Below are 14,794 nucleotides of genomic sequence, written 5' to 3' on the forward strand. Positions count from 1 at the left end.
TACATGAACACTCACACACACATACACACATACATACCCACACGCGTGTCGAAATATTCGGGTAGTGTTGCATTTTAGAGTGTTGAAAAACATTTTTCTTAATGTAATGTTAGCTATAAGAAATAATTGGTAACAATTGATTTTAAAAAATAGAATGAAACTGTTGTACATTTTCATAAGCTGCCAGTTAACAGTAAATATTCAGAAACGTGTACATTGTTTCTGCACATAAGTAAATCATAGTCATTCATTGTATTAGCTAAAATCCGTATGGCACTATTGACAGATTTGTACTTCCACTTCTACTTTTGTTACATCTCACGTTATGTATGATGACGGATGAAATAGTTGATAGGGCAAACTGAAATCCATGTCTTACCATGTATTCGAAACCAGGAGACACGCTATCGACTCCACGACAGAGCCAAGCAGAACCGTTCTCATCTTTTTTTGCACTTGATATGTTTGCAAATTCAGTCTTCTCCATCGGGAGATGGTTTCTCAGAACCAAATGCGCACGATTCACTCCCTTTCAAGCTTTCCTAGCCTTAAGACCGCACACTACGTTTGGTGAAATTATGCAACGGTTGGCAACCGCGTTGCCGCGCGCGCATCCGCCACCCGCCCACACGGTGAACTCCTCCACTACGCACCGGGACTACTACAGCGCGAGGCGCAACCGCTCCCTCAGACAGCCCGCCGCCGCACACACACACGCACTCACGGATCCTGCCTGGACCTCTGTAGCTCTCCCAAGATTCGAACCGGGGCCCTTAGTCTCGCCATGAAGCTCGTCCTTGTGATTGCCGCTCTCCTGGGGGTCACCCACGGCTGGGGAGGTCTCTTCAACCGCTTCAGTCCCGAGATGCTTTCCAATTTGGGCAACAGGGGGTACGGCGGCTACAGATACCAGCCCTTCTTACAGGTGAGTCTGTGAACAAAAGTTGCTGTTGTATTGCATGGATGTGTCTAGGAAAGATGTTCCTTGATTTAGTTATCGTTACTTATTTGTATCTTTTGGTCAACCGTGATGGAAAGAAATGTGGGAGGAAGGAACCCTGGTCTTAGTTGAAAATACTACATCAGCATTTGCCAGCAAGTTAGTGGAGTGTAAGTACTAAAATGTCAAGTTATGAAAGATGTAGCATGGGAGACATTCTTGAAGTAGAAACACGCGGGTTTCTAGCCCACTCTCATATCTCCCAACTACATTTCTGGACAGTTTTACATGCACCACTACTGCTCTCTGGCTGGTGCAGTTCCAGAGATATCGAACGTTAGCTAGCTACATGGGAAAAGAGGTGGGAGCCCTGGACTTGAATTTGCAAAGTAACGAGGCTCCGGCGTCTGAACTTAAAGTCAGAATAATCCTCCTATGTGTTCTGTTCATGTATGTCTGTGATGGCCTTTCATCAATTCCATCTTATCACCTTTCATCCTCATCTTCGCTATTAGCCAAAGCAAAATTTTAAAAATCAAATTTAAAAAATCCAGGGATTCATTGAAAACCGCGGGAAACCCACTTACCAGGGTATATGGACTCTGGAATTTGCACCGCGATTTCCTGAATGTCAGTCCACACCTCCGTAAACCAAGGCGTTCAGTGATCGAATCAAGTTCTCGCCTTCGAAAGTTCTATGTTAGAGTATCCACCAGCGCATGTTTCTTTTTTCGTCGTCCTTCTGCCAATCTTGGTTGACCGCGACGATGAGGATGAATAACAATTGCATGATATTGATGAAGATGCATTCACTACGTGAATCTACCACTTAGTTCCTCTTCTTTCAACCTATCATAGTCATTCTCATCGTCGCGATTAACTCGAAGAGGTAAAAATGGCGTTAATTAACTCAATACAAGCAAGCAAGCAATCCTGCCTAAACGCTGACTTGGAGTTGCCTTCGTGGCTTCAGGCATGGTAAGGAGGAGTCCGCAGCCTTCGCTGAGAGTACAGTCCAGAATTCTCCTGGAACGATTAAGTCTTGTCAGAATGACCAGCCACTGGGTTACGAATCCGCAATTTTCCGAATGCGGTCCGTTACTTTGACCACTCTCCAAAATCGTTCGACACCAAAAACAAAAACCTGGAATACGCATTATAGTTTAGCTAGCGCGTTGTGAAATCACAGTTCGAATACTAGGCAAGGCATTGACGATATTTTATCCAATATTGATGTAGAAACAAACTAGTGGTTAATCAACTCTCATCTCTCCCATGTCTTTTTAATCTCTGGAGTAATTTCAGAGATATCGGCACGTTAGTTAGCTCGATTATTTTCCCCTTGTATATTCTCGCGGTCGCAACCCAGTTTTCTGCCATGGCAGATCGAGTATCTCTCTAGTTTATCCAGTTCTTGAGATATTAAATCGACAGAACGAATTCATCTATTTCGTCATATTTCAGTAGGTTGTTATGTTCATTTCCACCAAATTTTATCTTTATAACGCTGGTAGTTCGTGAGGTAACTAAGAACTTGTCCTTCACCTAAGGCAAAATCTATCATTTAATCATCAAATAACAAAAACACTAAGCTTGGCATACTTTACAGCACACATTGAAGAAAGGTTTCGAGAGGTAATATCCCTTGGTGAGCTTTAGAGGGAAACTGGAGAGAATTTGGAGACACGAAACTCTTCCCAGCCTATGCATTTGGAGTCTGGTCATCTTTGTCTCCTGCATCGATGCATTCAAATTGTTTCCATGTTTCAGAGATTCATTCAAATTGTTCGTGTGTTTGAGAGGTTCATTCAAATTCTTTCTATGTTTAGAGACATTCAAATTATTCCCATGTTTGAAAAATTTGTTCAAATTATTCCTATTTTGAAAGATTCAATCAAATTATTTCTATGTTTGGAAGAGTCCTTAAAATTGTTCCTCTGTTTGAGGGAATCATTCAAATTGCTCCTATGAGAGAGAGAGAGAGAGAGAGAGGCGGGGGGGATTCTAGCTGAGGGGGCAGAGGCGTCCAAGAGAATTTTGTTTCGGGGGAGCTCAAGAGATCGACAAAATAGTTGCTTTTTCTTTGTGTATGTGTCCCCTTTCTTTCAGTATTTCTCTATTTCTATCTCTCTCTCCCCTTCGCTCTCTCTCCCTCTCTCTCTCTCACTCTCTATTTCTTCCATTCTCTATCCTCTATCATTCTTTTCTTTCCCTTGCTCTCCAATTCCTTACCTGTCCTAACCTTTTTGTTTTCTCTGATATGTCCTTCTCTCATTATTTCTCTATTCCTCCTTTTTCCCATCAATTCTTTATCTCTCCGTGTTCGGATCCCACTTTAAACTGTAGGTCCAGTACAGATTAGCCTTACTGTGCATAAAGTGGACTAAAAAAACACCAAATCAATCAATCATTTATCTCTTCGTGGTTCTTTCTCTTTTCTATCTCTCGTTTCCTTTTCTCTCTCGTTCCCTTTCTCTCTCTTCTATCTCTCGTTCCCTCAATCTCTCTCTCTCTCTCTCTCTCTCTCTCTCTCTCTCTCTCTCTCTCTTTTATCTCTCGTTACCTTTCTCTCTCTCTTTTTTCTATTTCTCGTTTATCTTTTTCTCTCTCTTTTCTATATCCCGTTCCCTTTCTCTCCCTCTTTTTTATCTCTCGTTTCCTTTCTGTCTCTCTTTTTATCTCTCGTTTCCTTTCTTTCTCTTTCTTTCTCTTTCTTTATCTCTCGTTACCTTTCTCTCTCTCTTGTCTATGTCTCGTTTCCCTTTCTCTCTCTCTTTTCTGTCTCTCGTTCTCTTTACCTATCTCTTTTGTATCTCTCTTTTCCCTTTCTCTCTCTCTTTTCTATCTCTCGTTCCTCTCTCTCTCTCTCTTTTTCTCTTTTATCTCTCGTTCCCTTTCTCTCTTTTTATCTCTCGTTCCTTCTCTCTTTCTCTCTATCTCTCTTTCCCATTTCTATCTCTAGTTCCCTTTCTCTCTCTTTTTTTGTGCAAATTTATCTTTACTATAAATGATTGTTTGTTGTATTGCAACGCTTATTGACCTTTAAAATTTTCTCGCATAGACAATTTTGTGGGGGGGTTATAGCCTGACCTCGCCTGCCCGTAGGGGACTGGCCCCAGATGCCAATTAATCTAATATTTCCATTATTTTTTACCAATAAAGCCAATAAACTATCGATCAACTGCAATTTCTCTTTAATGAACTTATTTAAATGCAACTAATGGGCGTATATACGCTGTCTGATTGCAATGTATTCAATTTAAAACTGGTGCCATGTTGATTGCAGTTTTGATTAACAGAGTAAACTCAAAGTGAATTTCTATCCGCTTCTTTTTAATCACTCCGTGTGTTTTTAATAAGTCTGGAATTAATAACTAACTTGATTTTGATTAGAATTTATTCAATGGAGATACAAGTTGATAGAACATGTATTTGAGATTGTAGATTGGAATATTGCGAAGTAGGGGGTGTAAATAAAGTAGCAAGAACATTCACGCCTAATAGAGTGCGCCACTGAGAAGAAGTGCCCGTTGCTTTCTTTTTATATGAACAAAAGTTGCAACGCCAATTGCGTTCTGAAAGACGGAAAGGCGGCTTCTGGAATTTCCATGCCGGAAGTCTGCAGGGTGGTATTTTTAGAAGGTTCTTTTCTGATTGTCGCGTCTCCAAATGAGATATCTTATCATTTCTGGAGTCTTCATGTGGTTCCGGTATTCTTTGTAGAGGTATACGATAGGCAAATGCTATGATTTATCATTACACGCCTGTTTGGAGCGGCGCGACTCGTTATATGGTAAAATCGTAAGTCTACCGCTCAACGCATTCGGCTGGATATTCTGTTATTTTTTATATATATTCCTCGTATGCTTCTCTTTCTTCATTGATTACTTGTTCCATTCTTTCTTTCTTTCTGTTCGGTTATGTTATTTTGCTTTCCTGTCTCTCTGATTCAACTGTATCTGTCGTGTACTCTATTGTATTTTGTTGTATCGGCCTTCATTTTATGCCTCTTCTTCTTTCGTTTCTTGCTTTCCTTGTCTCTGTTTTATCTTCTATTGATTTTTTCTGTTCTGTTCATTTCTCTTTTTACTCTCCGTTTTAACTTGTTTTCACCTCGTCTTTCCTTTCTGTGTATTTCTTCTCTTCTTCTTACCTTCACTTCTCCTTTTTGTTCGTTCTCTTTTGTTCTTCCCTTGTCATTTTATAGATTTTATAGTTTTCCTTTCGATATGTTCTGTCCTCTCTGTTATTTCACTTCTTTCCAGTCCTTTCTCTTCTCTTCTCACTCAGTGGAGTATGTGAAATTCCTTAACTCTTATGTTCTACTCAAGACAAATTCATTCACTGTCATTACTTTATATTTTGTTAGTTACACTGTCGTTGTTTGTGTTCTACGTCATGAAGACGAGGAAAACTATTTTCACTTATGAGTTTTGCTTGGATTCAGAACCAGATTTAAGCCTAAGCCCAGTAGGATGTGATTGAATAAAACTTCCACGTACTTCTAACGAAAACTACGTCCTCTAAATTTTAAATAAATATAACAATAATAAGAGATATGCTGTTTACTACTCAATATTCTATTTTAACAGTCTTGCCGCTACCAATATGAGAATTCTTAGCAAGCGTTCTATATTTTTACGACACGCAGATAGAGTTAGATTTCTATTTAACTAGCCAGCCTACCAACAGTTCACAGCGTGTGCAAGAGTCTTAACGAAACGAACGCATTCAACGAAAATAACTGGGCTCGTGAATCTGGTGAAACCAGTTATTTTACAGACTTATGGGACGCTCTAGGCGAAAGCGCAGGCGCAGAGTTTTGTTTAGAGAAAGTTTCCGCATGGCGTCAGCGGAAGGAATGTCATTATGACAAAAATAAACTCTATTATGGCCACTGTTACTCATTTTAATCACATTCTAAGAACGGTCAAGGCATACTCATCTTGTGCATGTAGCTTCATATCGCTATCTGTTTAAATTATAATACATTTTCCGAACTAGTGCAGTTTGAATCCATCAGCACGCGCGTTGTCTGAAGGCAGCAGGCGATTCTCACCAAACATACCAGCCTCCTGGCCCGTGCGTTTGGTGAATCTCGTTCTTGCACGAGACGCACGGAAAGCGACTTTTGGGACAGGATAATGAAACGCACGGAAGCACTTATGGGACAGCCAGTTACAATAACTCGTTAAACTCGTGCGACTTTCGAAACGGGCCCAGGGTTTGCGATTCGAGCTGAGATGACGTCAGCGGCTCGCTCGCTGATTGGTAGCTTTCAGAGTTTAGATTCGCTCTCAAGCTGCAAATGTACAACAGACAGAGATGTTACGGAAACATTGTGACTGGAGAAACTGTTTTCATTTGAGAGAAAATGAGACATCTGTGTTTTCCTAGCCTGCAAATGCGTTCAACTTTCCAAGAGGGCTTCAAGTAGTCAGAAGGCAGGGAAACCTTTATCTGTTTCGATTTCCAATCCTAATAGAGTTAAATGTAAAGATAATAGTGGTAGGGTTGATATAATTAATGTACAGTCACGGACACTGCCGGCTTGTAATGAATACATTGACTTTCAATGGAATCGTTACAAGCCACTCGTGTCCGTTACTGTACATCAAGTCAATATTTGCATCAAAATTGTGTATAGAAATTCTAATTGGTTATGATTTATAACTTAGTGTTCATAGTTAAATAGTAACAATTAAACTGCATCTATGTAATTTCTACCATCCATAGGCTGCTGTACGTTAAACCCCATCTATTATTTCTGTAAATGTACTTTCAAGGCTTAGAGTAAAAAGTTTTGATCGGCAAAAATATTAAACATATGTGAACGATGAGTAGTTACAGGACGCCGCATAAAAACCGTAAAAAATGTGGAAATTCTAAGACGCAAAAATGTACATGCATTAGATCTGGCAGTAATTGTAGGAAAATTGGGGTTAAGATACGTTTCTGTAGTTAATAGAGTAGCACACTTACTATCCACAAATGTGGGAAGGGGCGATAATTTCTGTGCTGGCCTAGGGGCGCCCACATTTTAAATCCGGCCCTGTAGGAATGACGTAATATGTCTGCTACTTCAATGCCATGTGATCGTCTGACTTGGCGGGGTCGGGAGGCGAGTTGCTGTGTGAGGTGACTGATGATGCAAGGTTGCGTTAAAATATTTAAGAAAAGTCTTGTTTGGAATTCTATTTCTGGATGCGCGTCCTATGATTTATAATTTAAGATTCCACGCTATATTTAGATAAGACGTAAGGTAGCACTGAGACAGATCTTGGCACAGTCTCTCGTCGTGAACAGCAAAGTCTGTCTGTCTCACCTGGAGTAGCGAAATAATATATACAAATTTACAATGTTGAATTGCTTTATGTCGCTTTTAGCAACAGGTTTTAGTTAATCGCGACAATGGAGATTAAACTGACGAAGGAACAACCATAAGCACGAACCTTCGCAGAGGATCGTATTGGCTATGACTCCATTACCCCCCACAAAAGATACTATAAGGATGATGCTATACTACAGGTATACTATAAGGTTTTCATCTTATGGCGTAAGCAGTCAGTTATTTTCTAAAGATTGTTAAGTAAAGTCAGTACTTTAATGTCTGTCTCTGTGACTGAAATGTGTGACATTTTCTAAATAATTATTATTGTATTTTTTGGAGTACGGTCTAGTCGGTCGGGTGTCTGACTGCCACGCGGGAGACCTGGGTTCGATTTCCGGGGTGGGTGATCTAAGTTTTTCCGGCCTTGTCCCCGTATAAAGCGGCTCTACGGTTCGCCCAGCCTCAAATCAATGTGTACCTGGGGGAAACTCTGGGGAGTAGAGGCTGCCGGAGCGTGGTACTGATCACATCACTAGATCGAGAATGTGTGGGGCCCTGCCCTTACATCCCTTATAATGTGCCATCATGACACGGTGTTTTATGCACGGCGAACTTCATCTTTGCCCTTACGTTTTACGTGACATCTTCCCAAAAACACTAGCTCTTCAAAATATATATATATATAATAAGGAAGTAACCAGGACTCGATCATACGAATCAAGGTTCTGGAAAGCGGGGATACAACACTTTCCATCCCAGAGCTCTTCTTCTATCAAAGGATCAACTCGTGGACTCTTGCGTCATGTAACGAGCGCGTTACTATTGGTTAATGCCACGTCCACACAAGTTTTGTGAAAATGCTTCCGCAAGAATGTGTCCATCCCAAAGGATTTAAGCAGATTACCAATAGCGGGCTCAATCGGATATAAACATTCTTCTAATTGCGAATAAAGCATTGAATGAGAGTTTTTCAACATCGGGATTAAGTTGTTGGGATTACAGGTTGATCGAGTTACGAGAACGCCTGACTGAAATGTAGGAATTGGTTATCTGGTTACTTTTCTATCGGTTGCCTTTGATGTTAGGCTGACGTCACACCATTAGGACTTGCAACTTTGCTGCATGAAAAAATATTGAAAAAAAATACTGCAATTTATCGCCGGCATGTGTCCGCTTTGCTGCTCCCAAAACCAAAACATGCGGAGGGAAGAGAGGGGGAAGAGAATGTAACCTCAAGCTCAAACTACGACCCAACATGTTTGTTTTTGTTTAAGAGGCTGCTGTGCCTTTATTGGTATATAAACCCTCAAAGAAAAGAAATAGAATGAGGAAGAAAAGACGGAAGAGAATGTGGAAGTATAAGAAAGATAGATAATGAGGAAGAAGAAGAAAATATAATAAAAAGTATGAGGAAAGAGAAGAAGATAGAGGAAAAATAAGGAGGAAGAAGAATAAAATAGAAAAGATTGAATAATTAGAAGAAAATAGATAAAAGATATTGAGAAAGAAGAAGAAATAACAGATAAGGTGGTGAGGAGAATAGAAAACGAATGAGAAAGTACACTGAGGAAGAAGAGTACAGAAGAAAGAGAACAAAGAGGAAGAAGAAAGGAAAGTGAATGAGGAAGAAGTAGAATAGAATGAAGAGGATGATGAAGGCGAAGGAAAGAAGAAAGTGAATAATATAGAAGAAGAAAGGGCGTAACAAGGAATAAGAAAATTGGAAAGAGAAGGCGGAAGAAGGAACAGACTGAGGAAGATGAACAATGAATAATTTAATATGGCCCTCTACCATCTCTCTTGTGTGTGGGGCCTACTCGATGGCGCAGTTGTAGCGTCGTTGCCTTGTAATCAGGGGGTCCCTGGTTCGATACCCGGTGGAGCCACATAGTGGTTTGGATTCCACTTTAAACTGTAGGTCCAGTCCGGATTAGCCTTGCTGTGCATAAAATGGACTTAAAACAGCAAATCAATCAATCATATATCTCTTGTGGTTACCTACTAAAGTTTGCCCCTTTCCCCTCTCGTTCCTATAGAACAACATTTGCGCAACATGCACCGCGGTAACCTGTCACGGCTCAGCCTCCCAATGGATGATGCACTTACGCTATTTTTGCAGCGACAGCCGAGCCGCCGGGTAATTCATGAATGAAGGCGTTTGACAGGCCGAGCGTGAAGATTGAGTGGGAGGACGCGTTTTAAAAATGGACAAAGACTGTCAGCCGTTGCAGTGTTTTCCATAATTTCTCTTCTTCTGCGTGGGAGTTCCAGCACTTTCCTTTACCCTGGTGACCCGGGTTCAGTCGCTTCCAGCGCCCTCGACGTTGTCCTAGGGGACGATGGAAGCGGAATAATTGTTCCGTGAAAAGAAAGGTCATTTCGTCCACGCGTTCCTTGTTTAAAGGGCTTTCGGCTTCGGAGCGGCATTGTTAAATGTCATTGGATACGTTTTTTATAGATCATTCCTTCTTCAATGTAAACAAACATTCATTGTTAACAACAGCGGTTTACAGTACCACCAGGATGTGAATTAACGGATTGTTGATTGATTGATTGAGTTGGTGTTTTAAGTCCACTTCATGCACAGTTAAGCTAATCGGGACTGCACTTATAGTTTAAAGTGGGATGCGAACCACTTTGTGCCTCCACGGGTATTGAACTCAAGACCCCTTGATTACAAAGCAACCACGTTAAAGGATATGATAACTAGGGAGACAAATTTATGGTAAATAAAAACTGAGGAGAGCGGTAAATAAAACGTTAGATTAGCTTTATATACCAGCGGTGGAAAAAAAAATTGGCACACATTTTTGCATTATGAGAGGAAACAACATACAAAAGAGCTATAAATTGATAAACTACTTCATTTTTTATATACTGTACACATACACAAGTACTTAGCTGTGCAACCAAAACGAAAACATCAACACAAAATCACTTCATTTCTAAATTGCATATCTCAAGTGATTTATTCATTGTATGTATTTAAAGGATATCCTTGCTGTCCAACAAATAAAATAATCACTACTGCACATACACAAACACATGTTGAAAATCACATGATGATAAACAAAATTCATTCATGACCGAACCCAAATGACACCAGTCTTTCCCTTGATGTGCGGGAACAGACTTATCTTATCGCTGCTACAGCTAGCAAGTTCAATGAAACTGGAAGTTGAGTAGACATTCGGGGGAAGAATGGAATGCAGCTTGTCAGGGAGCGAAGTTTTCGAACTGAGATTATGTGCATGGGAAATCCCAATTTGCAGCGACTTCCTGATGTGATTGAAGATAAAACGTTCTTCAGCTGCAAGTGGTAGGAAACTTTAGGCAAACGTTTCGTTACAAATCGACAGTTTGCGCCCAAAACATCGATTGCCGGTTTTTGCGTGTTTTCTACTTAATTTGATGATATTTCACGGTTATTTCGCGAAAAAGCGTTCATTTCGTGGAAAAGCACACATTTCGCATTACTTCGCGAATAAAACTAATGCATATTTCATCATTGGGGGTGTAGTTACGTGCAGAATGTTCAAAATTGCATCTTTTTTTTTATCACATTTCGCGATTTCGCGCATCGCGAAAATTCAATGTCCCTAGTGATATCTAAGGCTAGAAGTTGATGAAAAGTCGTCTTTTTCTGGGCCTTGAACACAATGTTAAACCTGAAGGTAGTCTGTTATGCTTCAGTTATAATCAGAAAACATTGTTTTGTTTTGCATTTCGGGCTTTTTTGGCGTTTAGGTCATTTTTCAGTATTTTTTTCAGTTTTTCTTGCATTTTTATCACTTTTGAAGTTCGTTTTGCTACTTCCCTGTTGGTTTGTGAATTATAAATGCATTTATTAGCATAATTTACATATTTAAAGTTCCTAACGTGGTCGTTTTAGCGCCATTAATCGAAAATATGGCAGTGCAAGAGCACAATTTTATTTTTAACTATATGTATTGAATAACTAATTGAGGTCAATTTGTCTTTTATCCAGCGAACATAAAAAAAACTTTCAAGCTTACTTTCAGGTTATCCTTGCTGGACACTATTATCGGTTTAATCTGTGGTTTTAAATTAAAATTAGTCAAAAAATAAAAAAATATAACCATGATGCAGGCGGAACACAACTGTATTTTCAAATGCTGAATTGTACTGTGCAAGGCCCACTCGGAAATGTGTATATTATTGAAGGAAAATTAAAGAAAGCTACATAATTGCTTTTTACATTTTGCTTCGATAGTTTAAACAACCAAACAACGGGTTTTAGCGCATCATTCAACAACTCTTCCTTCTTTTTTTAAAGAAAAATCCAAGCTTTCATTTTGAGAGTGAAAATTATTTTTAGGTAATCAACTTCCAAGGCCTAGTGATAACGAAGATCATGGTCCCCAATAGGTTCCTGCGTAGCCAAATGGTCAACGCTATCGCCGTTAGTGTGAACGATCTCGAGTTCAATTCTCGATTGGAGCCCCCAAATTTTCGGCGTTGACCTAGCGTCGTGGGACAACTGGGAAGCTACTTGAAAATAAGTTTCAAAAGCCAGAAAACAGCGGCGATGTGACTCAATGCGCTGACCACCCGTCATCTCAGAGTGTAACCCTACTGCAAATAATGATGATAATAATATTGTCGCAGTGGTAGCGTCGTCGCCTTGTAACACTGGTCTGCAAAAAAACAAAATCTAGCCCTGACACCATTCCTGCTGATTCTTATGTAAAATGACCTCCTGAATCCGAATATGACCCCCGTTTTACCCCATCACCCACCGTTTTCGGGGGGGGCAGCCCCCCACCTATTTTTATCACTTTTCGATAATTTGGAGGGATGAATAGTATTATCTTAGCCTTTATATTTCTTCTGAGGGGCCAGAGAGGTAAAACGTTCTAAAACATGAACATTTGTAGCAAGGAGGTAGATTTGGGGGGGGGATTTGCCCCTTAAATTGTAAAAAAATCATTAAAAATGATCGATTTTTCCCGTTTTTTCGCAATTTTTTTCACTTATTTTCTACATATTCTAGCTTCCAGCCCCCTCATCCTCCCTCAAACACCCCCAAATAATAAAAATATATAGCAACAATAATAAAAATATATAGCAACGATATTAAAAATATATAGCAACAATAATAAAAATATATAGCAACAGTTCGCAAGATAGGAATAGTGTCAGGGCCGATTTTCATTCAGACCAGTGTAATCAAGCAGTCCCGGATTCGATACACGGCGGAGGCACATAGTGGTTCGAATTCCACTTTATACTGTAGGTCCAGTCCCGATTAATCTTACTGTGCATAAAGTGGACTTAAAAAAGACCAACCCAAAAGTAATACAAGCGGTGGTTTAAAATGTAGCCCAATAAAACACACTGAAGTCTTCCATACAGCCAGTTATTCTGTAACCATAACTCACTGGTGATCTTCTCCCATGGCGATGGTTCCGGGTTCGATACCCGGTGGATACACATAGTGTTTAGGATCCCACTTTAACCTGTAGGTCCAGTCCCGATTAGCCTTACTGTGCATAAAGTGGACTTAAAACACCAACCAACAAATTAACTAACCATATCAACTGATTTTAGAATGTAAAACAATATTGAATTCTACGAGTAAATAGCTTTCCAAGTGGTGAACAATACCACATATCCAATATGCCTATAATCAACATAAAGATTCAACGAAGATTTTAGTTTCATTATAGTCGGTAGGGCTCCTGACTACCCGGGGTGAGTGATCTAAGGTCAGAATTTTCCCGGCCTTGTCCCCGCATAAAGCGGCTCTGGGGCTCACCCACCCTCGAATCTGTGGGTGTCTGTGGGCGACCCTGGGGGGTAAAGTCGGCCGAAGCGTGGTGCTGATCACATCACCTCCAAAATGTCCGGGATCGAGAATGTGTGCGGCCCTACTCCCTATCACGCTCTTTTTCCATATCCTTTCTTTCTTCACTTCTCTTCCTTCTCTCCTCTTTCGCTCTTGTCCTTTCCACTCTTTTTAACACCTTATTCCATTCTTTGTTTATCTTGAGTCCCCCCTTCCAGTTCATTGTGTCTTCTTCTCCTTTCTTCTCTATTTCCTTGGCCTCCTTCTATTTTCTTGCTAAGCCCCGCGACAAGTTAAGTTTGCAGCAGATTTTATGTATTAAACCACGCGAGAATGGCGCACAGCATCTCACATGCATGTCTTGCCTCAACTGCCGAGCTGTTCATATCACAGACAGTGATAAAATCGTCAGTATTGCAGCAGGACTACATTCTGTGTGCACGTTTGGGTCTATTATATGCGAGAAGTTGCTGCAAACGTAACCTGTCGCGGGGCTTAGTACTCTCTTCTCCCTTCCTACCTGCTTAGCCTCGTCCCACTCTAAGCCATGTCCTATTTCAACTGATTTGAGAATGTAAACAAGTGCTAAACAATATTTTTCTACATATCCAATAGAACTGTAAGCAATGACGATTAGCCGAATTGCTAATTATATGTTCTAGTTCCTTTTGGTATCGATCTTCCGAAGCAGTCAGGATTTTTTCACGGTCAATTACCCTGATTGGAAAGAGCAGCCGGGGGAGGAGGTGGAACTGAACAAGAAGCGTTATTGGAATTTAAAAATTCAATCTTCCAGGAGGTAACAGGGGGTTTGCCCCACTCGCATTATTCAACAGAGTTTTCCGCGGATTCAGAACTTGACAAGTCTCCAGGCGATGCGGAATGTTTTATGAACCGTAAAACGCCCGACACAATGCAATCGCCCGGGGCGCGGATTCGTCTTCCCCTGTGACCTGGCGCTTCGAGGAACCGCGGAATGGTCCATTCGCTTTGGAATTGGAGGAATTGAGATTGACCTTTCCCCGCGGGTTATCTAAAAATAGCAACTGCTCCACCAGTGTTGGACTTCAAGAGAGGGGCAGAGAATACCCAGCTCTTCTCTTGATTTTCTCTTCCTGCCTCGAGGACCGCGGTAGCTCAGTTGTTAGAGCTACCATGCGGAAGACCTGAGTTCAAATCCCGGTGCAGGTGATCTGGACCAGGTTCCAGGCATTTCCCTGTTTCTTCTCGGCTCTGAGGCCAACACAGACTCGTAAATGGGCAGCTGGGGGCATCCTTGTGGGTAAAAGTGGCCGGGTGTGATGCTGATCACACCATCCCGACTATGCCCGAGAAGAAGAATGTGTGGAGCTCTATACCTCCACATGCCGGCCCCCGTGGCAGATTGGTTAACACATCGCGCTACGACGCCAGGGGTCCCGGGTTCGAATCCTGGCCTGGGCATGGATGTTTGTGAGTGTTCATTCATCAATTTCATCATATCATCACTCATCCTCATCTTCGCAAATTAGCCAAAAGTGGCACAAGAAGCGATGTAAAATAAAGCAATTCAATCAATCAATATATACCTCCACATCACCCCATATGCCTGCATGGCATGTGTGCACATGCACAGGGAGGGAGACCTTTATCTTTTTACCTTACCTTACCTTCAGGACCTCCTCTATGACGTAGTGGTAACGTCGCTGACTTGTAATAAAATGTTCTGTATGTC

The 14,794-nt window shown here is 40.9% G+C and overlaps 1 protein-coding gene across 1 annotated transcript in view; it reads left to right on the forward strand.

Annotated features, from left to right (window-relative positions):
• Positions 1-649: 649 nt before the first annotated feature.
• Positions 650-14,794, forward strand: part of spab (space blanket) — a 73,388-nt gene continuing 59,243 nt past the window's right edge. The window contains exon 1 of the mRNA XM_083142478.1: positions 650-925. Coding sequence (XP_082998604.1) covers positions 785-925 — 141 coding nt within the window. The 5' untranslated portion in view covers positions 650-784. The remainder of the gene's footprint in view (positions 926-14,794) is intronic.

The sequence above is a fragment of the Lepisma saccharinum genome, chromosome 21 (genome assembly GCF_977018435.1).
Source record: "Lepisma saccharinum chromosome 21, izLepSacc3.1, whole genome shotgun sequence".
NCBI classification, from domain to species: domain Eukaryota; kingdom Metazoa; phylum Arthropoda; class Insecta; order Zygentoma; family Lepismatidae; genus Lepisma; species Lepisma saccharinum.